Below are 27,195 nucleotides of genomic sequence, written 5' to 3' on the forward strand. Positions count from 1 at the left end.
TAGGCAGAACTGCAGACAGCAACACTTGTCTCTAAGTTGAACATGAGTCCAAGCCTTAATGCTGGGTACTTAGCCTTGGTCTTCAGTGGGAGCAGAATGATACTCATGACCGAGTGAAAATCAAATGTAGCAAAGTGTATGAATTTTACTTGATAATTATTGTAATTAATTACATTACTTTTACAACCAGATTATTTTATTTAAGACAGAGATGCGTTTGTAAAAAACTGCGAATAAATTCACTGAAACAGTTTTTATTTTAAAAGTAGTTTGTGTGGTGGAAAAGGTTGTTGGGCACTAGTAAATCTTCACAACCTGCCTCAATAAGTTGTATTTTCTATATAAACAGAATTACAAATAATTATTTTTTTCTCAATAAACAGCTTTTGAACTAAGTAGCATTTTCTCCAAAGGAGGTATACTGCTACTTGCAATGTGATGCCACTCCCCGGATGGCTATTTCTGTGATAGTCACCTTTATCTTTTGTAGGCAGGCAACCCATCAGTGCAGAAACTGACAACCCAGTAACAACTTAATTCACAGGATGATAGATTCCAAATGCCAACAGCCATGTGAGAGTATGGAGGACCCCAGGGGCTCACATCTGGTGAGTATGGGCTTGGCATACCCAGGGTCCTGAGCTGGATATCATCATTTTTCTCTTTCTTGGTGATTCCCTTCTACTGCTGACACTTGTTCTTGTTCTCTCTCTCTCTCTCTCTCTCTGGGTAACTCAAATTTTTTTTTGGCTGGTGTAGCATAAGCCTCAGGTTTCCTTGCACCATATGGCTAATAATAATAATCCATGCTCAGCAGTAGCAAGTACGGATATAACCTCAAAGGAAGGAAGAACCTGTACACCCTCACCCACCTGATGTACATGGATGACATCAAGGAATGGGCCAAATTGCTGAATTCTTCAGTGAGGTGAACCAAGAAGCACCTCCAACAACTACTCCAGATCACTGAAGAATTCAGCAATGATATTAGGATGGAATTTGGCCTAGACAAATGCAAGACCCACGGTTTTGTGCCGGGGAAAATTAGTCAATCGAAACTATCAGCTGCAGAGTGGTAAAGAGATCGAAGCCATGGCAGAAGCCTACAAATACTTGGGAATGATGCAGGCACAGCAGTTACAGCACAAGGAAATTAAGGCCTGCCTGACCAAAAAATACCATCAGAGACTCAGAAGCCTGCTGAAAGCAAAGCTGAATGAGGGAACACAGTTAAAGCTATAAACACCTATGCAGTCCCAGTGCTAACATACTCCTTTGGGGGTCATAGATTGGACTAACACTGAGCTGGAGGATATGAGAAAGACAAGAACAATGATGACCAAGAGCCACCAACACCACCCGAAATCTGCCGTGGAGAGACTGATAATTGCCTGGGAAAGAGGAGGAAGGGGCCTGATAGACCTCACTGAGCAACAGAAGACAGTGATAATTAACCTGAAAGATTACTTCTAGAAACACACAGCTGCACTCCACCAGGCCATAAAGAAGATAGACAAGTGGTATACCCCACTCAACCTAAGCGAGGAGTTCCCCCCCCCAACCAGGAGGTACAAATGAAGCTAGAAAGATGGGCGGAGAAGACACTCCATGGCAGACACTACAACGATCTTCATCAAGATCACATAGATAAAATTGCTTCCAATGCATGGCTCACGAGTGGGATGCTCTTCACCGAGACTGAAGGAGTTATGCTCGCCATCCAAGACTAGGTAATCAACACCAGGAACTATAGAAAATACATCATCAAGGAGCCTGGTGTGTTTGATGACACATGTCAACGATGCCACCTGGCCTCAGAAACGATCCAACACATCACCACAGGATACAAGGCGATCACCCAGACTTACTACACTCATAGACATGACCAGGTAGCCAGGATAATACATCAGAACCTAGCAAGGAAATACCAGTTGATCGAAGAAAGTGTACCGTACTACAAGTAAGAACGCCAGGTAGTACTAGAGACCCCAATCCACAAGCTGTACTTGGACCGCACCATAATAACGGATAGGACAATCCTGCACAGACTGGACATAACCCTTGTGGACAAGAAGAAAAAGGCTACCTATCTGATTGACATAGCGATACCCAACACTGACAAGCTGCAGAAAACCCATGGGGAAAAAAAATCAGGAAGTACATGAACCTAAGACAGGAGATCAAAGAGATGTGGCATACGCAACAAGTAACGACCATCCCGATCATCATGTCAACCACAGGTATGGTGCCAAAGACCCTACATAACAGCCTGGCAGCAATAGGTCTCCCAGTGAACACCTACAAGGAACTCCAGAAAGTCGCAATCCTGAACACTTGTAGGACAGTCAGAGAGGTCCTCGACCAACAGTAACACCAGACATAACAACAACCACCCTGTGTACTTGGTAGAAATATCCATCTTGAGGTGGAACCCCAAATCAGGGAGAAATAATATAAGAGCAATAATAAAAATATAAATCGCACTATACTGCTATTCATTTCTAGTGATTAGCCGACCGGGCTAGCCGAGTGGGTAAAGTACCTGCCCGGCAACCCAAAGGTCGCGGGTTCGATTCCCGCCTCGGGCTTGGATCAAAGTACTGCAAAAACCTTGGGAGGTGCAATATGGCCACAGAAGCCGATGCGCCAACAACTACCAAATCAAAAAAAAAAAAAAAAAAAAATTTCTAGTGACACAGTAAGGCAATTCATAGTGATAACCTCACAATATGAAATATCAAAAGTCATTGTGATAAATGCTGTTTTGTGTTTTCCACAGCTTAGTGTATAAAAATGGATGCAAGTCCCTTATTCAAGACTTATTATTACCTAAACAAAAAAAACAACAAAAAAAAAAAAAACTGACACTTTAATTTTTTAAAACAGACAAAATCCCTTTTCAAATATTATTTTAATGAAAATTTTGCCAAAACAAGAAATTTTGGGAGTAAAATGTACAGAGATATGCAGTGGCATAGCTGCCATTCCATGATGAAGGGACCTGTATATGGAGGAAAAGAATTAAGAATTTTAAAACACTTCTCAATAATACTCATTAGAATTAATCTCCAATACAACAAACAGATTGACGATTCCTTGAAAAGTCTGTTGTAATGGGATTTACTGTATTTCTTGTACCACTTGTCACTTCTCATTATTGCGAGTTCAAGTGTCACTAGATTATCAGATTCTGCACTGATTCAATGAGGAAACAATCACAAAAATGGCTTTACAGCACCCTATTACAAATACCTAGCATTATATTGCTCTTTGAGAAAATTTTATTTATTTGTAGTGATAGCTTCACATGAGATAAATGTCACTGCAGTAAGACTTTTGCCTTTTCCATAGTCTAGAAGTTAATGTGAAATATGAATAACACTAATTAGATCCTCTTTAGTATTGGTAGTGGCAACTCTTGCAAGGAAGCAAGCCTACACAGTATCAGCTAAAAAAAAAAAAAAAGCCTACCCACATCATCTGTCTATCTTCTTTAATAATTATCTAATCCTTCCTTAAATTTATTCAAACTGCTAACCTTCACAACACCAGACTGAAGTTTGTTCTAACAATCAATTACTCTCTGGCTGAAAGCAAATTTCCCTATATCTACCTGCAATGATCCTTTTACAATTTAAATTTGCATCCCCTTACATGTGTCATCCAAAAAAGAGTAAGGATGCCATTAGCATTTAGTTTATGCAATCCACTTAAACACTTCGATCAGATCTCCTTGCAGGTACCTAGTTTCTAGCCACTGCAAATTGCAGAACTGATGTCTTTCTAAAGTCTTTATAATTGGTATTTTTGTGTTTTTTTTAATTATGTATAATTTTTCTTTTGTAAAAAAGAAAAAAAAAAACAGAAAAGGGAGTTAAACCTTTAGTGTGGATGGGGGGGAATACAGATTAAGTTTCCCCTCACCAATCACTATTTAGGTTACCTTACTAACGTTTCCATGTACAAATACACACTGGTCAACACTGAGGACAGGAACAGAGATACACGATTCAATGCCCATCTGTTGTGTGGGGGTTTTTAACTTACTTATTTTAATACTCTGTACACAATAAAATTCACTTTATAGTAGCTCACATGGTTTAACTATTGTTATTCATATTTCCCATTAATTCATTATGAAATCATGTAATGCCTTTCTCTTGACACACTAGTGCAGAGGTTTCCAACTGGTGTTCTGCAATACATAAAGGTGTATTGAGAATTGAAATAGCATTGCCAAAATTTCCATTTTTTTAAAGATAGTTTGATATTCAAATTTTTTTTCATATTCTTCTACTGTCGATAAAATCTAATACATTGTGTAAAAAAATCCGTTGGAAACCTCTGGCCTAGTGAGATGAAAACAAATGAAAAAAAAAAAAAAAAAATTAAAACAAATTCTTTATTTGAAACAGAATATAAGTGTAAAATTCATAAAACAAAAAAAATTTAATTTTGTGTGAAGTTTTTAAAATAACTGAAAGATAAGTCTTCATTCTTTTCTAAATTTGTTTCACAAATGATAAATTTGCTTTAAAATTAGCATTACGACTGATGTATATAAATATGTATACATAAAATGTGAGTCAATAAATATTGTCATCAAATTATATTACTATTAAGATAAACGTAATATCTTTTGTATCATGAAAGCAAAAACAAATCACTTTTTTTTATTAAATATAAGAGATTGTGAGTGAATAAAATGCAGATTGCAATGTGGAGGCCATCATTTCTTCACTTTGGTGCTTAATATTTTACTCTTCCACAGGCAGCTAAATATGTATTTTTCATTAGCATAGCAACAGTCATGGGACCAACTCCACCTGGTACAGGTGTAATGTGGCTTGCCTTCTCAACAACTCCTGTAACAAAACCATAACAGAATAAATACTTCAAAATCAAAAATGTATGTACATACTATATGCATGTGTAATGAGATTCACACAATGTAATTCAAAGGAAAGGAAATGAAAAGAGGTTATACAATATGTTATAAAAGTAATCAGACACTTATATACAATAACAGTTTATGGAGCAGACTTGCATATAATGTAATGCCTTCTTTGGCAGTAATACAAAACACTTGTCACCATTTATGATGTGATGACAGAAACATTTCTCCACTGTTGCAAAAGACAGTTTTTAATTGGATGAAAAATGTCTGTATCCGTGCCTGAACTCTGAAATATCTCCACAGTGACTACATTAGACTCAGATCAGAGCCCTGAGCAGACAAATTAATCAGTGCATACCTGCCATCTTTTAGAAATTGAGATCTCACTTTAGCTGGAACAATCTGGGATCATATTCTGGTAACTGCCCAAAAGGCATTCCCAGACATTTCTTCCAAATTAAGGCATGCCATAAATTGCAAGTAGCAGGTAACTTATATGTTATAGTGAAATGCAATAAACTATATTTTAAAGTTCTTTTCTTTGTTTATTTTTTTGATTCTCTTCAACTATACAGTATTGGTTAATGCAAAATCTTTGTTTCACAACCTAGTTAAAGTTGATTATGATGTACCATGCCAACTTATGAGAACTGAACACCATGGTACAGCCATATTGCTCAACAAATTCAAAGTAACCTAGTCTTCTTTCATAAACAAATTATTTAAAAAAAAAAAGAAATATTTATATGAAACAAAACTACAATACACAGAACAAACTCTTGAGTAACAATAACGGTGCACTAAACTTTGCCTGAGCCAGTAGTGCTAATTACAGAGAAATAAGAATCAAAATTACAATATTAAAAGTTAAATCTTTATTACAAAAATCAAATATGAAAACAAATGTCAAAACATATGATAAGCAAATGTCAAGTGTATTTTCTCACTTAATCTTGTAAACACACAGCTGTGGCACAGAGATGATATACATAGGCTAATAAGTACATTCACATAACTTTTAAGAATTTGTTGTTAAATTCAGTAGGTTCACAATTGAAAAAAAAAAAAAAATAAAATAAAATAATAATAATATCTGCATATCTATTTGAAAAATAACATACTTGATTGTATGCATGTATGTATATTTTTGTTTTGGTGGCATCTGGAATGTTAATTCAACTCTGCCTCATTTCACTGTGCAGATACAAAGCTCTAAAAGACCAGGCATGTGAGTAGCATTGTTTGTGTAAATTGTGCATGTTATATTGGAGTGTTGTGCTGACATGGAAAAAATCCTAATGGTTCCAAAAAGGACAAAACTCTACACCCACAAGATACGGGGAAAACCACGAAGGCCCAAGCCAGGGATAAAAAAATAAAATAAAATATAACAAATAAATAAATAAATAAAAAACAGTGGAAATGGTCTCAAAACAACATGGAAAGACCATATAAATAAACATAGTATATATGCATGATCATTAAATTAATTAATGTTAAAAATAATTAATTACAATAAGCTATTTTGTCTGAACATAGACAATGGGCATTATAGGTAATGATTCTTTAAGGTAAATTCCTCAAAATGTTTGGAGGACCATAAAAGTATACAATTCAGAACTTATACAAGGTATAGTAGTCGTTAAAGCTAGAGATTAAATAGTATCAGGTAATGCAATTCTAACAATGATGAAGCAGATGCCAGCAATAGTCGATGAAACCACAGTCGTCGTAGGAACAGTTGAGGCTGTAGCTGTTATTGAAATGCCCACTGGAACAGAAGTTGTATTATTTAAATTGGAATTAAGAGATTATTAAGTGTTATAGCAAAGATGTAATTGGCAAACAGGGAGTGCATGAAAAGAGTTAACGCTTTGTACTAAGAGAGTCTTGACCAGGAGAAAAATTTCCAACCAATTGAGATAAACCATCTTTTATATCAATGTACGATTGACACTCAGAGGATGTGTTTCCAACTTTCAATTCTACCACAAGAACAGAGATCAGTTTGAGATAACCTAAATTTGTACTTTTCAGTTAAGGATCCATGTCCTGTTAATAAAAAAGAAGTGTGAAGATCCATAGAGAATAAAGTTTTAATTTCATTGTTTAACATGAAGGTAATGTTAAGAAAAAAATCTTTAGTGACAACAGATGGCAGCAGTAGTTGATGAGATGTGGTGACCCAACGTGTTTGCCATATGTTTAATAGTTCAGTCTAACACCTTGCTCTTTCATGCTTAACATCTGAGTATAGATGGTGATATTCAAAATCTCAGATGGACTCTGTCTTGATGCGATAGCAAAAGACTATTATTAGGTGTAGTCCAAGGGCAACATGTCAGCAATAATGTGTAATACTGGTGTTCACATGGTTCTGCACACTTAAGCATACTAAGAAGCATAATTCTCTGTAAACTAGCTAATTTAAGCTTGAAATTTAACTCTTCTTACCCTATGAAACCATGTGCCACTGGCATAAGTTGCCATAGGGAAGAAGACAGTGTTGTAGTAAACTTGCATTGACTGATGCAAGAGACCCCATTCAGTTCTGGTGATCTTCACTATGGCACCAGTAAAGTTTCTAATTTTAGAAGTAACATGATTAAGGTATGAGAATAAATTTAATCTACAGTCCACAATCACATCCAGATATTTTGTTTCTGTTACAATATGGAGTTGAACATTGTTAATTTAAACTTGTGGTGGCTGCTGAATGTTCAATTTGGAGCCAAAAACCACCATTTTAGTCTTCAAAACAGTGGTGGACAGTTTGTTGTCCAGAGTCCAACCATAAAGATTCACAAGACATTAGAAGAGATTCCAGTAGCTACACAAGAATGACCATTAATCAAAATGGTTAGGTCATCAGCATAGGTAATTATTTTGGTATTGTCAGAAGATGTGGAAATCCACTCCTGAAGGACATTGTTCCAAACGAGGGGGCCCTGAGGACACCCTTGGTGCACCTGCCTGGAACCCTGAAAGAATTTTGATTTTGCCAGTACATGTGAAGGTAAAGCTGTTTAGGACAGTGGGTGGAGTGAAGATGTTTGAGAGTGCTTTTCCATCAAAGGAAATCAAAAGTGCTCTCAAAGTCAACAAAAATAGCATGAGTATATTTAGACAATGAATTTTATATATGAAAAACAAAGTCAACCAAGGCATCCTCACAGGACCTGCCTGTGGAAAAATCACATTGATTGGAAGACAATAAATTCTGTGATTGTAAGATATTTGTAAGATGCAAGGCCATGAGTTGTTCTAATAGTTTCCCTTGATTTGCCAGAAGGGCAATGGGTCTATAAAACTTTGGTTCCAAAGTTAGTTTGGCAAGTTATTTTAATCAGTTTTAGTAAAGCTGTTTTCCTTAAGTCTAGGAAGAGGCCCTCTCGCAAACATTTTAAAGCTTATTAAATTAAGACCATCAATACAGATAGGCTTAATTTAATAAGCCTTAAACAAATAAGTCTTCTACTAGGTCTAGACAGGGACATTTTTTAATACTGATTTTCTTTGCAACAGTTGTAATTTCACAGAAGTAAATGGAGGTGTAGCTTCATTAGAAGAATATTCAAAATTAGCAGAACAAGTATTTGATTGAACTTGTGAATCAGTTGAGGAGTCATCAATAGGGAATAATCTGTCCAAAATAGCGTTAAGTGTCTGACCAGTCATATGTCTCAACAGAGTTGTTGACCACAATACTAAATGCTTCTAAAGAAAAGGTCCTGTTCCTCAAGATTTTATAGAAAAGGCCCACAGGTTAGAGATAATAGAACTGCAGATGAAATTTATTTGGGTCTCTCATTTCTGAGAAACTATAGCTTTTTTGTATCTTTTCTTAAGAGATATTGTATAAGGCAATGGTCAGGCCACGCCTAGAGTACTGTATACAGGCCTGGAGGCCTCATTTCAAGAAGGATGTAGAGCTGCTGGAACGAGTACAGAGAAGGGCAACAAGATTAGTGAATGGAACAAAGGGGTGCTCTTATGAAGAAAGGCTTAAGTTTTGCAAATTACAGTGTCTGGAGACTAGGCACCAGCGAGGTGATCTGATAGAGGTGTATAAAGCCTTGAACGGTTTGAGTATGCTCAATGCTGATGGGATTCTTCCTCTTGCTCAGAATAATCACCTGAGAGGGCATAAATTCAAATTGAGGAAAGACAGATGTAGGATAGACGTGCGGAAATTTGCCTTTAGCCAGCGGGTGGTTGGTTGGTGGAACAGACTTCCATCCCTTGTCGTGGAAGTTGATAGCCTAAATAAGTTTAAGGCTCAGCTGGACAGGTATTTCGAACGAACAGAGGGGTGAAGTTGAAGTGGTTATTTTTTATTTATTTATTTTATTTTATTTTATTATTTTTATTTTTTTGGCTGATGCTGCATAAGCTTGCTTTCTTGCATCAAATGCCTCTACTACTGCTAATGCTGTGAGTACAGATGTTTTGCATCAGCAGAAGTACAATGTCAATGTTGTCGGTATCTGGAATGGGCCTGATAAATAGATTTTCTAAGTTCTTAGGACCACCATGAACAATTTTTTAAATTGATCTTTTTTAACACTTGAAAATTTGTATGAAGCTTTACTTATCGCACTTTGGATTGCAGTAGCAGTTTCATTAGCAGAAAAATATCTGTATCTTGTTCAGGAAAATCCATGCAGATTGAAGAATCAAAAGATGGCCAGTTCAATTTTTGTTGAAAACCTAATCAGTTCTGGTTGAGGAGTATAATTTTCAGCAGAAGTAATGCAGTGAGTAATACAGAAAGAGATAACTTAGTGATTGTTTGTTGTCCAATTATGAAAACTGTCCAATCAGATATATTAGCACTTAAATTAGAAGTAGTCAGGGTCACATCAATATTTGACTCCCCTGAATGACTTGAAAATGTATTAAATTGTTGTGGTCTGTTAACAATAGATTAGTTATGATAAACCTTCCAGCAGTCGACCTCTAGTATCAGAACTAGGTCTAAACCACATATTAGATTTTGCATTTACATCAGATGTGGTATTGATATTAAATCAATATTAAATCTTTATTACAAAAATCAAATATGTAAACAACTGTCAAAACATATGATGCTACCAAAAGTTGTGTGTATTTTTTTCACCTGATCTTGTAAACACATTGTTATATAGGACAGAGCTGCTATACTTATATGCTAAGCAGATCTGCCTAAATTTCAGGTTTGTTATCAAATTCAGTAGGTTTGCAATTGAAAAAAAAAAAAAAATAACATCTGCATATCTGTCTGAAAAATAATAAAATTGATTAAAAACCAGAGGAAATTAAACTTATCAGAAAACATACCAGATTATCAGAATAGGTTTAACTAAATCAGAAGAGTTGGCAGGTATAAATCAGAGCCACATTACTTTTCTTAAACTAAGCCATTATGTATTCAGCTCTACAAGAGGAGGATGTTTTGTTGAAAAGCATGGTCCTGCTTTCATAAAACTGAAAAATGTTTGAACAACAGCATTAACAAGAATGCAACAACATCACTCCTTTTACAAGGTGCCATCCATGAAAACTACAGATCCAACACCATATCATGAAAAGCAGGCCTGCCACTTTGCTTCAACAACTGAGATAACATATTCTTTCCAAAACATTTTCTGCACTGTTGCCATATCCTTTGTGTGATAAAATAACATACATTAAGAGTTGATACTCTAGGGAATTCTCTCCTTCAGAGACTAGCTTCTTTCCTTTCTTTCTTTTTTTTTTTTTTTAAATCAAGGCATACACCTCTCCTTGATATGGAAGTATATGCCATGAGAAAATGGCAACTGGTGTATTAACTTTTAAAATTAAAGGTTTATGAGTGAAATCTTGATTGTGCAATCCCTGTTGATGTGATGATCTGCATACAGAATATGCACTAACAAATGCTCTTATATACTCTTGGATGACTCTTCGGCAACTTTGGGCATGGCATCCGAACTGAACTGATGGCCAACAGTTCAGTTCGGACCCTGACTTTGGCATAGTGACTTGCCTTTCACTTATATATGATGTTCAAAAAAACATTCTATTCTAGAAGTCTTCTGACTGAGGAGAACCTCCAAAATCTATACAAATGCTAAGTCCTAACCTATGGCATTTTACCAAGTCCATATTCAAATTTGTTGAGCTTGTTCCAGCTCAGCATATTGACTGCAAATGATTATATCTTCTGCAGTTTCAGTTATACTTCTGTACTGTTGAAATGCCATCAGTGTCATTTACATAAAATGTGACTATTCATTAGTGTCTATATACTCCTTGTGACAATGTAGAAAATAATCAAGCACATTATGTTTTTATCAAATTAATTCATACACATATACCATAAAATAGGTTTAAATTCATAGGAATTTTGGAAACATTCCTATTATAGTAGTTAAATTTTTATTAATAAATTGGCATATAGATTATAAAATAATGTTGAAAATACTATAAATAAATAAAATATACATAGGTGAATTTGAACTTGCTTCCAACCTCTCCTATAACACTTCATAACAACAGATTTGACTTTGAAAGTTTTCATTATTACATAACAAGTTATTCCAATTGCATTATTTTTGATGGAAAAAACTGTTATATCATATTTGTGTCTTTCCCATTCCCACCCTTAAGATTTTATATCACCTCCTCAAGAGGCAGTGCCAACTGCACTGGACTACATACTTGCTAAAAAGTTTTAAATTTAATTATTTTTGATCCAAATAAATTGTGGATCATAAAAAAAATTCTGTATGCACACTTTTTTCCAAGCCTTGAAGTCTTCCAAAATGGTCCTATCTCCCTTTCTCACTGCATTACATATTCGTGAATAGTCCCAAATTAAATATTCAAATGTTACATTTCAGAATCTATTGTAAACCATAATTTTAATAATGGTTTACAATAATAGATTCTGTAATGTGACATTACAGAATCTATTAAACCATTACTTTAATAATGGTGTAATACAGAGAAAGGTCATCAGGAAAGTGGCGAGAAAAGAAGAAACATTTTCTATAGCTCATTATAAAATTACAGGAAAAAAAAGGTAGTTTAATTTCAGAGAAGCTAAAAATTTATTCTAGATTGGTATTAAATACATATCACATATTTTAAGTTTGTCATGGATATTCTTCTAATATTGAAAACTGCCACTTAGAAGGCTATAACATTGACAGAACTGATATTCAAAAGTCACTTGTAAGTCAAAGTTGAAAAGTCTAGTTGGCATTAGCATTAGTAGAGGCATATGATGCAAGAAAGCAAGCTTATGCAGCATCAGCCAAAAAAAATGAAAAAAAGAACCCTTTCACTTCACCCCTCCGTTTGTTCGAAATACCTGTCCAGCTGAGCCTTAAATTTATTTAGGCTATCAACGTCCACAACAAGGGATGAAAGTCTGTTCCATCAACCAACCACCCACTGGCTAAAGGTAAATTTCCTCACGTCTATCCTACATCTGTCTTTTCTCAATTTGAATTTATGCCCTCTCAGGTGATTATTCTGAGCAAGATGCAGTATCCCATCAGCATTGAGCATGCTCAAACCATTCAAGGCTTTGTACACCTCTATCAGATCACCTCGCCGGTGCCTATTCTCCAGACACTAATTTGCAAAACGTAAGCCTTTCTTCGTAAGAGCAACCCTTCGTTCCGTTCACTAACCTTGTTGCCCTTCTCTGTACTCGTTCCAGCAGCTCTACATCCTTCTTCAAATGAGGCCTCCAGACCTGTATACAGTACTCAAGGTGTGGCCTGACCATTGCCTTATACAAGGGGATAATCACCTCCTTATCCCTGCTAAAAAAATTCTTGTATATTGTCAAAACACTATGAGCTACTCTTGCAGACCATCTGCACTGCTCAGAAAACTTCATATCTGCCTGCACAATTACCTCCAGGTAATTTTCGTTCTCTACCACTGTCAGTGTAGTACCACAGAGTTGATACATCACTCTGGGGTTACTGCTTCCCATATGTAGTACAGCAGGCCCCCGTTATAACGCGGTTCGCTATACGCTGATTCGCTATAACGCTGTTATTATATTATAACCCGTGTCTGACTATAACGCTGTCACAGATCACTATAACGCTCTTTTACAGATTACATTTTTGACATATTTAACGAAATCGTTTCATTTGATGAAGTCGATAGCTTGAAAATGAATAGCAAAACAGCATTAAAACGTTTCCCACGCCGACTTGAGAAATTTTCCCACGCTCAGTGAAATTTTCTCGCACGCTAATTTAATTGCAGTACAGTGACTTGTTACGTAGTTCCTAGATCAATATTTTAAAAAATGACGAAGTATATTGCTTGTAATATTTGCGTTATATGCATTTATCCCAAGTCTACTCATCACCCAGTACCGTATTAGACAACGTGCGAAACGGACAGTTTACTTGAACATTGTACCATAATTAATGCAACCAACGCAGTTACATTTTCGAAGAATGAAAAAAGAATGAAAAATCAACGTCTGAGCACAGTACGAAGACTATAAATGTAAGAAAAAGACTGAATTTGAAAATTAGACGTTTTGAAGCGAATCGATTCCGGTCAACGACAAGCGGATGTGTGCCATAATTTAGGACTTGCAACTTTAACTGTAAGAACAATTATAAAAAAATAAAGAATTAATTTTTGCAGCGGGAAAGGTAGCTGTTCCACTGCAAGCAACTAGGACTAGGCCAGCTATTAGGATTGAAATGGAAAGACTTTAATTTTATTGAAGATAATGTCCAATGCAGAATTCAGTTAAGTTAAATATTAACAAAAAAGAGAGAGAGAGAGAGAGAGATTAGCCAATATGATGATCTGAAGAAAACTCGCCTAAAAAAAAAAAAATGTGGAACCATTTAAAACTGGTAAGGGCTGGTAGAATAGATTTAGAATCCAGGGAGTGCAGATCAAGGAGCCGAAACTTTCAAAAAAGAACTTGTTAAAATTATTGAAGAGGGGTATTGTGTGTTATACTTCTCAACAAGTTTTTAACATAGATGAAGCAGGACTTTTGTGGAAACGGCCTAAAAGAAGTTTCATATTGAAAGAAGAAAAAACATGCCAAGTTTCAAAGCGGCGAAGGATCAGTTGACGTTATTGCTGGGTGGTAACGCTGCAGGCCATTTAAAATTAATACCCCTTTTAGTTTATTTGGAAGAGGGCCAAAGTTCAACTCAAAATCCACACATTTTTCATGATTAAATTCATCCATTAAATTAAATCAATTAAATTCATTATTTTAATTGGAATTTTAAGTTTACTTTTGATACGTAAGTAGTTACCACATAATTATACGTATGTAATGCAGAATATTTTATATGTGCAAATATTTGAATATTAAATATTTTGACCGACATTTGTGCATCTTTTCATTACCGTTTATTATTGATTAGGAAATATCCTATGGCACCGACCGCAGCTCACAAATACATATGTTACCTTATGGGAAAGCGGCGCTCGCTTAGCGCGGATTCACTTAGCGCTCTGTTTTTCCGGAACGAATGATCAGCGTTAAGCGGGGGTCACCTGTACTTTAGAAAATGAAGTTTAACGTTTATCAATGTTAAACTTCATTTGCCACCTCTCAGCCCATCTGCTCAACTTTTAAATTTTTCCAGATCCTGCTGCAGCAGCGTACTATCATAGTGTTCTTAACAACCCAGCCAACCTTCGTATTGTCACCTGTGACATTAAGCTTGATATACCATCATCAATATCATTTATAAATACAGCAAACACAATGGACCCAACACTGAACCCTGAGGGACTCCACTAATAACATTAGTCCACGATGAGCAGTATCTACTGATTACCACTCTCTGTCTTCTCCCACTCAACCATCCCTTTACCCATAGCAGCAATTTGGCTCCAATTCACAAAGGGGATCGAAGGGTGACAGGAGTAATTACAGACCAGTTAGTTTAACTTCTGTTCCGGGTAAAATAATGGAGTCACTGGTTAAAGATGCATTGCAGAATCATCTAGAAAAGACTGCAGCAATAATTCAGACACAGCATGGGTTTGTTAACGGAAAGTCTTGTCTGACAAATTTGATAGGATATCATGATGTGGTTACAAACAAACGGGATGCAAAAAATAATTTTGATATCATATATTTGAATTTCAGGAAAGCTTTTGACACTGTTGCACATGGAAGACTATTGTACAAATTCGAGCAGAATGGTATTAAGGGTAAGTTGCTACAATGGATAAAAGAATGGTTGAGTGGGAGAAGACAGAGGGTGGTAATCAATGGGTGCTGCTCTTCGTGGACTAATTTTATTAGTGGAGTCCCACAGGGTTTGGTGTTGGGTCCACTGTTGTTTTGTATATTTATCAATGATATTGATGAAGGTATATCAGGCATAGTGTCGAAGTTTGCAGATGATACAAAGGTTGGCAGGGTTGTTAATGACAGTGTCCTACCACAACAGGATCTAGAAAATTTGGGCAGATGGGCTAAGAAGTGGCAACTGAAGTTTAACCTTGACAAATGCAAAGTACTGCATATGGGTAGAAGTAACCCCAGAGAAATGTACCAACTGAGTGGTACTACACTTAAGGTGGTAGAAAATGAAAGAGACCTGGGAGTAATTGTGCAGTCAGATATGAAGTTTTCTGAGCAATGCAGACAGGCTGCCAGAGCAGCTCATGGGGTTTTGTCAATGATATATAGGAATTTTGTAAGCAGGGAGAAAAAGTTGATTGTCCCTCTGTATAAGGCAATGGTCAGGCTGCGCCTTGAGTACTGCGTACAGGTCTGGAGGCCTCATTTTAGGAAGGATGTAGATTTGCTTGAGTGTGTACAGAGAAGGGCAACAAGATTGGTGAGGGGAATGAAGGGATACTATTACGAAGAGAGGCTTAAGTTCTGCAAATTCCAGTGGCTGGAGACTAGGTACCTGCACAGTGATCTGATTGATATTACTGGATTGAGGAAAATAAATCATGGGTTTGTTAAGGGAAAGTCTTGTCTGACAAATTTGATAGGATATTATGATGTGGTTACAAAGGAACTGGATGCAAAAACTAATTTTGATATCATATATTTGGATTTCAGGAAAGCTTTTGACATTATTGCGCATGGAAGACTATTGTACAAATTGGAGCAGAATGGTATTAAGAGTAAGTAGCTGCAATTGATAAAAGGATGGTTGAGTATACCAAACCTGATATACCATGGATGAAGGTATATCAGGCTTAGTGTCGAAGTTTGCAGATGATACAAAGGTTGGCAGGGTTGTTAATGACAGTAATGGCAGTGTGCTGCAACAGGATCTAGATAATTTGGGCAGATGGGCTAAGAAGTGGCAACTGAAGTTTAACCTTGACAAATGCAAAGTACTGCATATGGGTAGAATTAACCCCAGAGAAACGTACCAACTGTGTGGTACTACACTTAAGGTGGTAGAAAATGAAAAAGACCTGGGAGTAATTGTGCAGTCAGATATGAAGTTTTCTGAGCAATGCAGACAGTCTGCCAGGGCAGGTCACAGGGTGTTGTCAATGATATACAGGAATTTTGTTAGCAGGAGGTGATTGTCCCTCTGTATAAGGCAATGGTCAGGCTACGCCTTGAGTACTGTGTGCAGGTCTCGAGGCCTCATTTTAGGAAGGATGTAGATTTGCTTGAACGTGTACAGAGAAGAGCAACAACATTGGTGAGGGGAATGAAGGGATCCGCTTACCAAGAGAGGCTTAAGTTCTGCAAACTGCGGTGATTTGATTGAGGTGTATAAGGCCTTGAATGGGTTGAGCACGCTGAATTCTGATGGGATCCTTCCACTTGTTCAGATTACGAACCTAAGGGGGCATAAATTCAAATTAAGAAAAGACAGATGTAGAATAGATGTGTGGAAATTTGCCTTTAGCCAGCGGGTGGTTAATTGCTGGAACAAACTTCAATCTGTCGTGGAAGTTGATAGGTTAAATAAATTTAAGGAGGAACTGGACAGGCATTTGGGGGGATTGTTGTGATTTTTTTTTTTTTTTTTTTTTGGCTGATGCTGCATAAGTTCATACACTTGCTTTCTTGCATCACATGCTGCTGCTGCTGCTACTAGGCCTTGAATGAGTTGAGCACGCTGAACTCTGATGGGATCCTTCCACTTGTTCATATTACGAACCTAAGGTAGCATAAATTCAAATTAAGAAAAGATAAATGTAGAACAGATGTGCGGAAATTTGCCTTTAGCCAATGGGTGGTTAATTGCTGGAACAAACTTCCATCTGTGGTTGTGGAAGTTGGTTTGTTTGTTTGTTTTAGAGTTTTATGGCACATTAGCATCAAAGGCTATAATGCGCCAAGTCAAAGTTGTGGAAGTTGATAGGTTAAATAGATTTAAGGAGGAACTGGACAGGCATTTGGAGGGAATGGTTTTTTTTTTTTTTTTTTTTTTTGGCTGATGCTGCATAAGCTCATACATTTGCTTTCTTGCATCACATATTACTACTACTACACTGCTCCAATCTGCTCAGCAGTCTTCCATGTGCAACAGTATAAAAAGCCTATCTAAGATCCAAATATATGATATCAAAGTTATTCCCTGCATCCAGTTCCTTTGTAACCACATCATAGTATCCAATCAAACTGATCAGGCAAGACTTTCCCTTAACAAAACCATGCTGTGTCCGAGCTATAACAGAAGTCTTGTCTAGATGATCCTGCAATGCCTCCATTAATTTTCCTGGAACAGAAGTTAAACTAACAGGTCTATAATTACTTGTGTCGCCCTTTTATCCTCCTTTGTGAATTGGGGTCACATTTGCAGTCTCCAGTACATGGGTACCTCCCCCGAGTCCAAAGAAGCTCTCATAATTATGGCTAAGGGTTTACTTACTTCCTTTGCTGCCTCCTTTAATATAACTGGATAGATCCCATCCACCCTGGATGCCTTTTTTATGTTTATCTTCAACAATTTCTCCTCCACTTTCCTCTCAGTTATTACAAAATCATCTAGCTCAGTGCCAGAGTTTAACTCACCTCTGGAATTCCCCTTCATGAATAACTCCTCATGTGTGAATATAGATGCAAAATACTCATTTAGTTTGTTAGCCACCTGAGCAAGATGATCAACAGTTGAACCATCAATATTCAGTGGATCAATCTGATTCATCCCTTTCCTTCTAGAGTTTACATAGGTAAAGAACTCTTTGCTGTTTTTCTTTACATGCTTTTCCAAAGATTTCTCATAATCTGACTGTGCCTGCCTAATCTCCTTTGTGACTTGGCTACAGACAAGCTTATATCTATAAAAGACTTCCATGTCACCCATTAATTTATATGTATCCTATGCATTTTTCTTCTCTGCCATATGTCTCATTAGTTCATCTGACATCCATTTAGGCCTAAACCTTAAACAATATTTTTTAGTTTATATGTAAAGCCTAGTAGCTTCCAAGATGGATTCTTTAAATGCTTCCCATTTTGAATTTGCTGTTGGTAGCATCATCAGTTGGTCCCACCGTATAGAATTTAAATACTGTCTCAGACCTCTGTAGTCGCCTTTACGAAAGCAAAAACCCTTCCCTTTACCCCTGATGGTAGTTACCTCTTTGAGTAAATCCCACTGCAGCACACTGTGATCACTGCCACCTAGTGGTTCATTTATCTGCAGATTCTTAATGCATGAAGAATCACTACTGATAATTAGATCAAGAGTATTACTCCCTCTAGTTGCCTTCCAAACAGGCTGATGTAGAAAACAATCATCCAATAAATTCACAAAAGCCTTGCTAGTGTGTGAGTGACCAACCCACAAATTCCAGTCAATATCTGGGAAATTAAAATCGCCCATTATAAGACTCTCTGACTTACTGGCCCACTCTATTTCCCTGTACAGTTTCTTATTATACTCATCGGAGTCATTAGGTCTATAACACACTCCTACTCTCAATTTTGATCTTCCAATGCTGATGTCACACCAAACTGACTCGACGCTGCACTGTCCAGCGATGTCGACTGGCTTCACTTCCTTAGATTTTATGTGTTTCTTAACTAATAGCATAACCCCTCCTCCCTTCCTATCCTGTCTATCCTTCCTGTACACATTGTACTCCCCAAATTCCAGTTCTGAATTCCTTATATCTGTGTGACACCACATCTCTGATATCCCAACAATATCTGCCTTTGATGTTATGAGCAATACCTCAAATTCATAAAATTTATTTACCAAACTCCTAGCATTGGTGTAGATGCAAGTATGCATGCACCTGTTCCTATTCTTAGCTACCCTAACACAACCCATGTGTTTACTTGTACCGCAATGACTCCCAGCAGTCTCTGAAATACCCTGCACCTTGTTTTTCAGGATGCTGCTCATTACAATAGAAGCAGTGCAAGAATCACTTTCACCTCTGCCAGTGGCTACTGAAAATCTATTAGTCCTTGTATCCCCCCAAGCTAGCAGTTTTCTGACCCACCAACACTGCCTCGATAGCATCAGCAAATATTCTTGCACCCTTTCTATTTAAGTGTATTCTATCTCTGTAGAAGCAGTCTCTCCTGTTCACAAGTACAGACCAGGCTGAAAAAAATTCTACCCCTTGAGCCTTGCACAACAAGGCTGTCATCATATACTCCTTCCTATCATGTCTGGGCAGAATTGCAGAATAGTTGTTCTGTGACAATCAAATCCGCTGCTTGAACCTTCATATTTTTTAGACTGTTAGTAACCATGGATATTTCTCTACACATGCTCAAAAAATTTTATGAATGCCTAGTGTAATGAAAGTGGTCACCCAGGTGGCCACCGATACTATTCATCACCCAGTGTAGTACCACCTATTATTCTTTAAACAGACTTAAAATTACTAAAACCATGATTAGTTTCCAGAACAAAGCTCAAGCTTCTCTCCTATCTCCTCTGTCATGCAGCAAGTCATCTTTTAAGTTTATGATGCTCATGAGGGTAAGGTTTTTATAGGCTGGCTGCTAGATAATTCATTGGCCCATACTAGTAAGCTCTAAGAGGCATTCAGATTACTTAGTGTATAATTTTGCTGTCTTTACTCTGCCAGCTGTAAACTAGTAAACTATATTTGAAAATAGAGGGCTATTAAATGCTCAATTATTCCTATATTCTGTTATCTTATGAGATGCAACAAGGATTACCTTTTTTTTTTTGCTGTTGGAGGGTTTATTTTGACCAACTCTCCTAGTCCAACACATTAATGATTAATTTGTAACGATATAATTATAAGATTAATTAAATGTCTTTCCCACTGTCAGAACTATAGTGGGACAACCCCATGGTATCAATATTGGACACCCAACTCAATCCAGAGCTCCAATCACCCCCCCCCCCGACAAGTAAGGAAAATATCATGTCCGATATCATTAAAACTAAATTTAAAATTAAAATTAATATAAAAAAGCTTAACTGCATTTTTTGGGTTGCTCTTATTCCTGTGAACATGTCGTTTTGAAAAGGCTTAGTCCAACTTAAGGAATGAAGAGAATATTGCTCTATATGCAGTTAAGCTTTTTTATATTAATTTTAATTATGTTGGACCTGATGTTTTCCTTACTGGCAGGAGGGTGGTGATTAGAGTCCTGGGTTGAGTTGGGTGTCCAATATTGATACCATGGGGTTGTCCAGCTACTGTTCTGACAGTGGAGAAAATGTTTAATTAATCTAATAATTATATCGTTGTTACAAATTAATCGTTAACGCGTTGAACTAGGAGAGTTGGTCGAAAGAAGCCATCCTACAGCAAAAAAATAAAGGTAATCCCTGTTAAAAATAAAGGTAACACTCATATCTAGTAAACTAGATATGAGTATTTACAACAGGTGCCTCCGTAGCCAGGTGGGAAGGAGCAGCAGTGCGTAGCACACCCTTCTTGATTAGACCACCAAATACGGAGGATGCGGAAAGGTCAGGGAATGACCACCGCATATACCTGGAGCAATATGGCCTTAGTTGCTAATGCTCCTAAAAACCAAATAACAACAACAACAACAGTATTCACAACATGATACAAGAATTGAGAGAGAGAGAGAGAGATTTGCACATTCCTTCCAATAATTTGTTGAATGCCAATTTCTGCGTCATCCTTGTGAGTTTCATATCAGAACAAATAAAGATGTTATCAGGACCTAGTTTACTTAGCCTTTTAAATCCTTATACACTTCATTTAGGTAATCCTGTAGATACCTATTTTCCAGAGAATGCAATTTACAGAACCCCAGTCTTTCTTGATAAAATCCAAGAAAGACTATGGTTCTGTAAATTAGTGATATATAACGTAGTGTGGCAAAGATCACACTATGTTAGTATACTTTCCCATATATATGGCACATTTAAAAACTTCATACATGTTTCCTTCTCAACTTTTACCTCATCAATATTAATGCATCATGAACATTCAAAGTAATGGAACAAACTTATCTGCAAAACTATACCTCCCAAAAACTTCCTGATTGATTTAATAAATATATATGACATTTCAGTTCAAATTTTAATAATATACAATTCTATCTAAAATTGGGTAAGCTCCAGTTACTTTTGCTGACCGAACATCGTTTATTAGCTTTCTTGACCATAGACTGTAAGATACATCTCCTTCATTCTATTCACCAGGCCAAACTCATTGATAATGTTCTACACTTTTTTTTTGGCTCTGAATATTAATTTGAAAATTAATATTCAGATTTTTATAGTGTGAAATTAAATCTGTTTTCCATCACAATGGATAATCATGTAAAATTCTTTAGTATTAGGTAATTTTCATCATGAATTCATAATTCATTTTCACCATGTATAATGAATTCATCTCACAGATGACTTTTTTGAAATCCAGAGATCATATCATCTGCCTTACACTTTAAAAGTGTCATTCGTGTATTAGTCTGCTCTGATAGTCATTATGAAAAACTTCTAATCTGCAATCTTCCCCTTTTAGTATTAATCATAGTGCAAGGAAGCCTTTGCTCACCAGGAGAAAAAAAGAACAAAAAATGTACATAAGAAAATAGATTATGTACTTTGCTCCTAATGCAGGTAACTATCCAGTTGACCTTTGAAAATTTTCAAGCCTGCTACCTGTGAAGGTAACTTGCACCAGCAGTTAACTCGTGGGCTAAAAGAAAACTTCCAATAATCTAGTCTAAACTACTTACTTTGTAATTTAAATTTATGGCACCTAGTCCTGGAATTCTTTATAACAGTGTGAAACTTCTGCCTTCATTCATTTTACTAACCCTCTCAGAGCCATATAAACCTCAATCAGGTCCCTACTATGGTCATCCTTTTGCCAATCTCACAGTGTGAGTTACTATTAGTATTAGTAGTAGCAAATGATGCAAAAAAAAAAAAAAAAAGCAAGTTATACCACATCAACCAAAAAAAAGAACCATTCTCATTTCATTTACCATCCTGCCAAGAGTATGTTTAGTTCTTCCTTGAATTTATTCAAGCTATCACCATCATTCAAGCTTTCACCTGATGGTGGAAGTCTGTTCCAGCAACCAACTTCTGGCTAAACACAAACTTCTGCACACCTATTCTGCAACCACCATCCTCAATTTCAATTATATATCCCCTCATGTGTGTAGTCTGAGAAAAAGGAAGAATCTCATCAGCATCGAGTTCACTCAATCCATTCAAAGCCTTAAATAGCTCAGTCAGATCCTCTCACAGGTGCCTAGGCTCCAGATGCTGTAATTTACACAACTGAAGCCATTCTTTGTAAAAGCATCCCTTTATTCTCCTCAACCATCTTGTTGCCCTCCTCTGTACCTGCTCCGCCAGCTGCCAACCGGGCTAGCTGGGCGGGTAAAGTGCCTACCTGGCAATCCAAAGGTCGCGGGTTCGAATCCTGCCTCGAGCTTGGATCACAGTACTGCAAAAACCTTGGGAGGTGCATTATGGCCACAGAAGCCGATGAGCCAACAACTAAAAAAAAAAAAAAAAAAAGCTCCATCAGCTCTAGATCTTGCCTAAAATTAGACCTCTGGACCTGTATGCATTTCTCAAGATTTGGCCTGACCATTGCATTTTACAATGGAATAATCACTTCCTCATCTATGCTAGCAAAATTCCTGTATATCATTACAAAAATCCCCTGGAAATTTGTCTGTCTTACCCAGAGAGCTTCATAACTGATTGCCCAATTATCCCCAAGTATTTTCATTTTCCACTACTCTGAACACAATACCACACAATTTGTAAGTTAATCACAGATTACTGCTGCTCATATAGAGTACTTTGCATTTGTCAATATTAAAACCGAATTGCCAAACCCAATTGCCTCATTTTTCTAGATCTTGTTGCAGTAGCATATCGTCATTACTACCATTAACCAATTAAGCAATTTCTCTTCCACTTTCATCTCAGTTATTACAAAATCATTTAGTTTCCTGTTAGAATTTGATGAACTTCTGGCATCTCCTCCTCTAAAGAATTCTGCATGTGTGAATGAAGATGCAAAACATTTAATGAGCAAATGGTACAATATCAGGGCAATTCAACTTTAAGGCATTCGCAGTATGAGATATAACAAAAATTACGGCATTTCACCTACTTTGGTGATTTACTATGAACAAGCATGATGCAATGAACTAACTTGTTTGATTACTGAATTTTCCATAGTGTGAGGCTTTTAGCCCTAAAAACTTTTTAGGCTATACTGTTGCACACCATCTGGGATCTCTCATATTGTGGAGTTATACTTCATAACTGGGTTGTCACCTATTGTCACCAGTGTATCTACCAGTCCACCAATGAGAGGCCAAAAAGCCTTGAAACAGTGCAGTCTGGAGGAGCATGATGTTGCCGAGAATAGGTAGCAAGAGACTTTCCTACTGGGGAAGGATTGCCTATTTGAGGAGTTTATGAGCGTGAGCATGAGTTTGAGGTGTAACTGCACATCTCCTCTTTTGATGGCATTTCGTTTTCTTCCTCTCCTACTATCACTTTCCTCTAACTTTTCACTTTTCTATGTCTAATGGGGACAGAGATGTGGATAACAGAGTTATTATTCCACATATTTTTAAAAAAAGCTTTGAAATGGTGCCATCTGGCTGGTAGTATCTGCTGAGAATAAGTAACATTAGTCTATTCCACTGGTGAAGCATTTCTTATTTGACCTAATACAACAGGTGTATGTATATTTGCATTTACACCAATCCAGTCACACTTCAGATGGGTGAAATGGGAAGATTTTTTTTTTTTTTTGGCTGATGCTGTATAAGCTTACTTTCTTGCATCATATGCCTCAACTAATGCTAATATGCTGCTGTGGAAAGAAATCCTCCAATAAATCCACAAAAGCCTTGTTAGCGTGCAAATGACCAACCCACAAGTTCCAGTTTATAGCTGGGAAGTTAAAATCCCCTATTATAACACACACTGATTTACTGGCCCACTATTTCTCTGTATAATTGTCCATTGTGCTCATCAGACTCATTAGGCCTATAACAAACTCCTACCTTTATTTTTGGGATAAGACAGGCAACAAGAGGGAGTAACGCTCTTGATCTGATTATCAGTGGTGATTATTCATGCATTAAGAATTTGCTTTCTTGGCAGTGATCACAGTGTACTGCTGTAGGATTTATTTAAAGATGTAACTACTATCAGGGGTAAAGGGAAGGGTTTTTGCTTTCGTAAAGGTGACTACAGTGGTCTCAGAGATTTTTTAAGTTCTATACAGTGGGATCAACTGATGACGTTACCGACAGCAAATTCTACATGGGCAGCATTCAAGGAAGTACTCTTGGAAGGTACTAGGCTTTTTGTTCCAACTAAGAAATACTGTTCTAGGTTTAGGCCCAAATGGATGTCAGATGAACTAATGAGACTTGTGGCACTGAAGAAAAATGCATAGGATGCATAAAAATTATCAGGCAACACAGAAGCAACACACAATTATCAGGACCTGGAGCTTTCTTAGCATCAGATTCAACAAAATAATTCTGACATTCTTTTAAACGAAGACCACAAGAGGCATTGAATGGAGTACTGGGAATGGTGGGATGTGATTTACCAAGATCATCAATACGTGAGTTTGAAGGAAAATAGGATGCCAACAGTTCAGCTTTATCTTTGGCTGATGTGGCAACAGAACCATCTGGTTTTGACAGAAGTGGGAACAGCGATGGGCAAAAATTGCAGCCAATAGTTGGCCAATGGACAAGAAGCAAGTTTTCTACTCTTATCCTGTTCAAAATCCACAGGATAAGAGTAGAAAACTGATTAACAACTTAATTTGGATACTGATTAATAACTGCTTTACAAAGTATAAATGATACTTAATAATAAAAATTATTATTATGCTATGTTGCTTATAAAAACGTAGTACTGGAAATATTTTGTAATAAAAATTCAGAAATATTATACGATTTCAGAGAATATAGACTTAGTGGTTCGCTAAAAAAAAAATTTTACGTTGAAAGGGGTTCGTGATAAAAAATATTATGATGAAAGGGGTTCGCGAGTCAAAAAAGGTTGGGAACCACTGCTGTATATCATTGACAAGACCCCATGAGCTGCTCTGGCAGCCTGTCTGCACTGCTCTGAAAACTTCATATCTCACAGGTACAACTACCCCCAGGTTTTTTTCATTCTCCACTACCCTGAGTGTATGGTTGTAACATACCACACAGTTGGTACATTAATCTGGGGTTACTGTTACCCATATGCTAAACTTCAGTTGTCACCTGTCAACCACTCGTGCCCAACTTTTCTAGATCCTATTGTAGCCACATACACCATCATTACTGTCATTAACAACTCCACCAACCTTTGTGTCATTTGCAACTTGGACATTAAGCCTGTCTAACCTTTATAAATATCATTAATAAATATAGAAAACAACAGTGGTCCCAACACCAAACTCTGGGGCACTCCACTAGTAACACTAGTCCATGAAGAACAGTGTCCATTGAGTACCACTCTCTGTCTTCTCCCACTCAATCATTCTTTTATTCATAGCAGCAACATTCCCTTAATGCCATACTGCTCCAATTTATACAGCATCCTCCTATGTGCAACAGTATTAAAAGCTTTCCTGAAATCCAAGTATATGATATGAAAATTATTTTTTTGCATCCAGTTCCTTTGTGACCACATCGTAAATTGGTCAGGCAAGATTTTCACTTAACAATCCCATGCTGTGTCTAAACTATAACTACAGTCTTGTCTAGACGACGCTTAAAAGCTTCCTGAAATCCAAGTATATGATATCAAAATTATTTTTTGCATCCAGTTCCTTTGTGACTACATCATAGTATCCAATCAAACTGGTCAGACAAGACTTCCCCTTACAAACCCATGCTGCATCTGAATTATTACTGTTGTCTTATCTAGATGATCCTACAATGCTTCTTTAACCAGTGACTTCATTATTTTCCCTGGAACAGAAGTCAAGCTAACAGGTCTGTAATCCTTCGTGTCACCCTTTGATCCTCTTTGTGAATTGGAGATATATTTGCACAACTCCAGTCCATGGGGACTTCCCCTGAGTCCGAGGATGCTCTCATAATTATGGCTAATGGTTTACTTATTTCCTTTGCTACCTCCTTTAATATAACTTGATTGATCCCATCCACCCCAGGTGCCTTTCTTATGTTTAACTTCAACAACTTTTCTTCCACTTTCCTATCAGTTATTACAGTAGTTGTCTTTAATTAAATTCCACATTAGCAAACTGTGATTGCTGCCACCTAGTGGGACTTTTACCTGCAGATTCTTAATGTGTGAAGAATCACTGCTGATAACCAGATCAAGAGTCATCCAAGAAATCCACAAAAAGTCTTGTTAGTGTGTGAGTGACTATCCCACAAATTCCAGTCAACATCAGGAAAGTTAAAATCTTCCATTATGAGACATTCTGATTTGCTAGCCCACTCTTTCCCTGTACAGCTGTTTGGCATACTCATCACAGTCTTTAGGCCTATAACACACACTTATTCTCAATTTTTTTTCCCCAGTCCTGTATACATTGTACTCCCCATATTCAAATTCAACATTGCTTATGTCTGAGTGGCACCATGTTTCTGCTATTCCTACAATATGTGCACTGGATGGCTTAATCAGGTCTTCAAATTCATCAAATTTATCTACAATGCTCCTATTATTAATGTACATGTTCTTACTCTTATTTACCCTAAAATAACCCATGTAGTTATTTGTTCTATGATGACCGACAGGAGGGCCTGAATTCCCAGGCACTTTTCTTTCCAGGCTGCTGCTGCATGTACCAATAGTAGCAGTGCAAAAATCACTTTCACCTCTGCCTGTGGCTCTAGTTAAGCTATTAGTCTCTATATAGCACTCCAAGCTAGCAGTTTT

The 27,195-nt window shown here is 36.9% G+C and overlaps 1 protein-coding gene across 1 annotated transcript in view; it reads right to left on the bottom strand.

The window, feature by feature from the left end:
• Positions 1 to 4,730: 4,730 nt before the first annotated feature.
• The window catches only part of Nmdmc (NAD-dependent methylenetetrahydrofolate dehydrogenase), a 136,148-nt gene continuing 113,683 nt past the window's right edge, over positions 4,731 to 27,195 (bottom strand). The window contains exon 6 of the mRNA XM_090377317.1: positions 4,731 to 4,865. Within this exon, the coding sequence (XP_090233443.1) occupies positions 4,750 to 4,865 (116 nt within the window). The 3' untranslated portion in view covers positions 4,731 to 4,749. The remainder of the gene's footprint in view (positions 4,866 to 27,195) is intronic.

The sequence above is a fragment of the Mastigoproctus giganteus genome, chromosome 7 (genome assembly GCF_048544385.1).
Source record: "Mastigoproctus giganteus isolate SK-2022 chromosome 7, ASM4854438v1, whole genome shotgun sequence".
NCBI classification, from domain to species: domain Eukaryota; kingdom Metazoa; phylum Arthropoda; class Arachnida; order Uropygi; family Thelyphonidae; genus Mastigoproctus; species Mastigoproctus giganteus.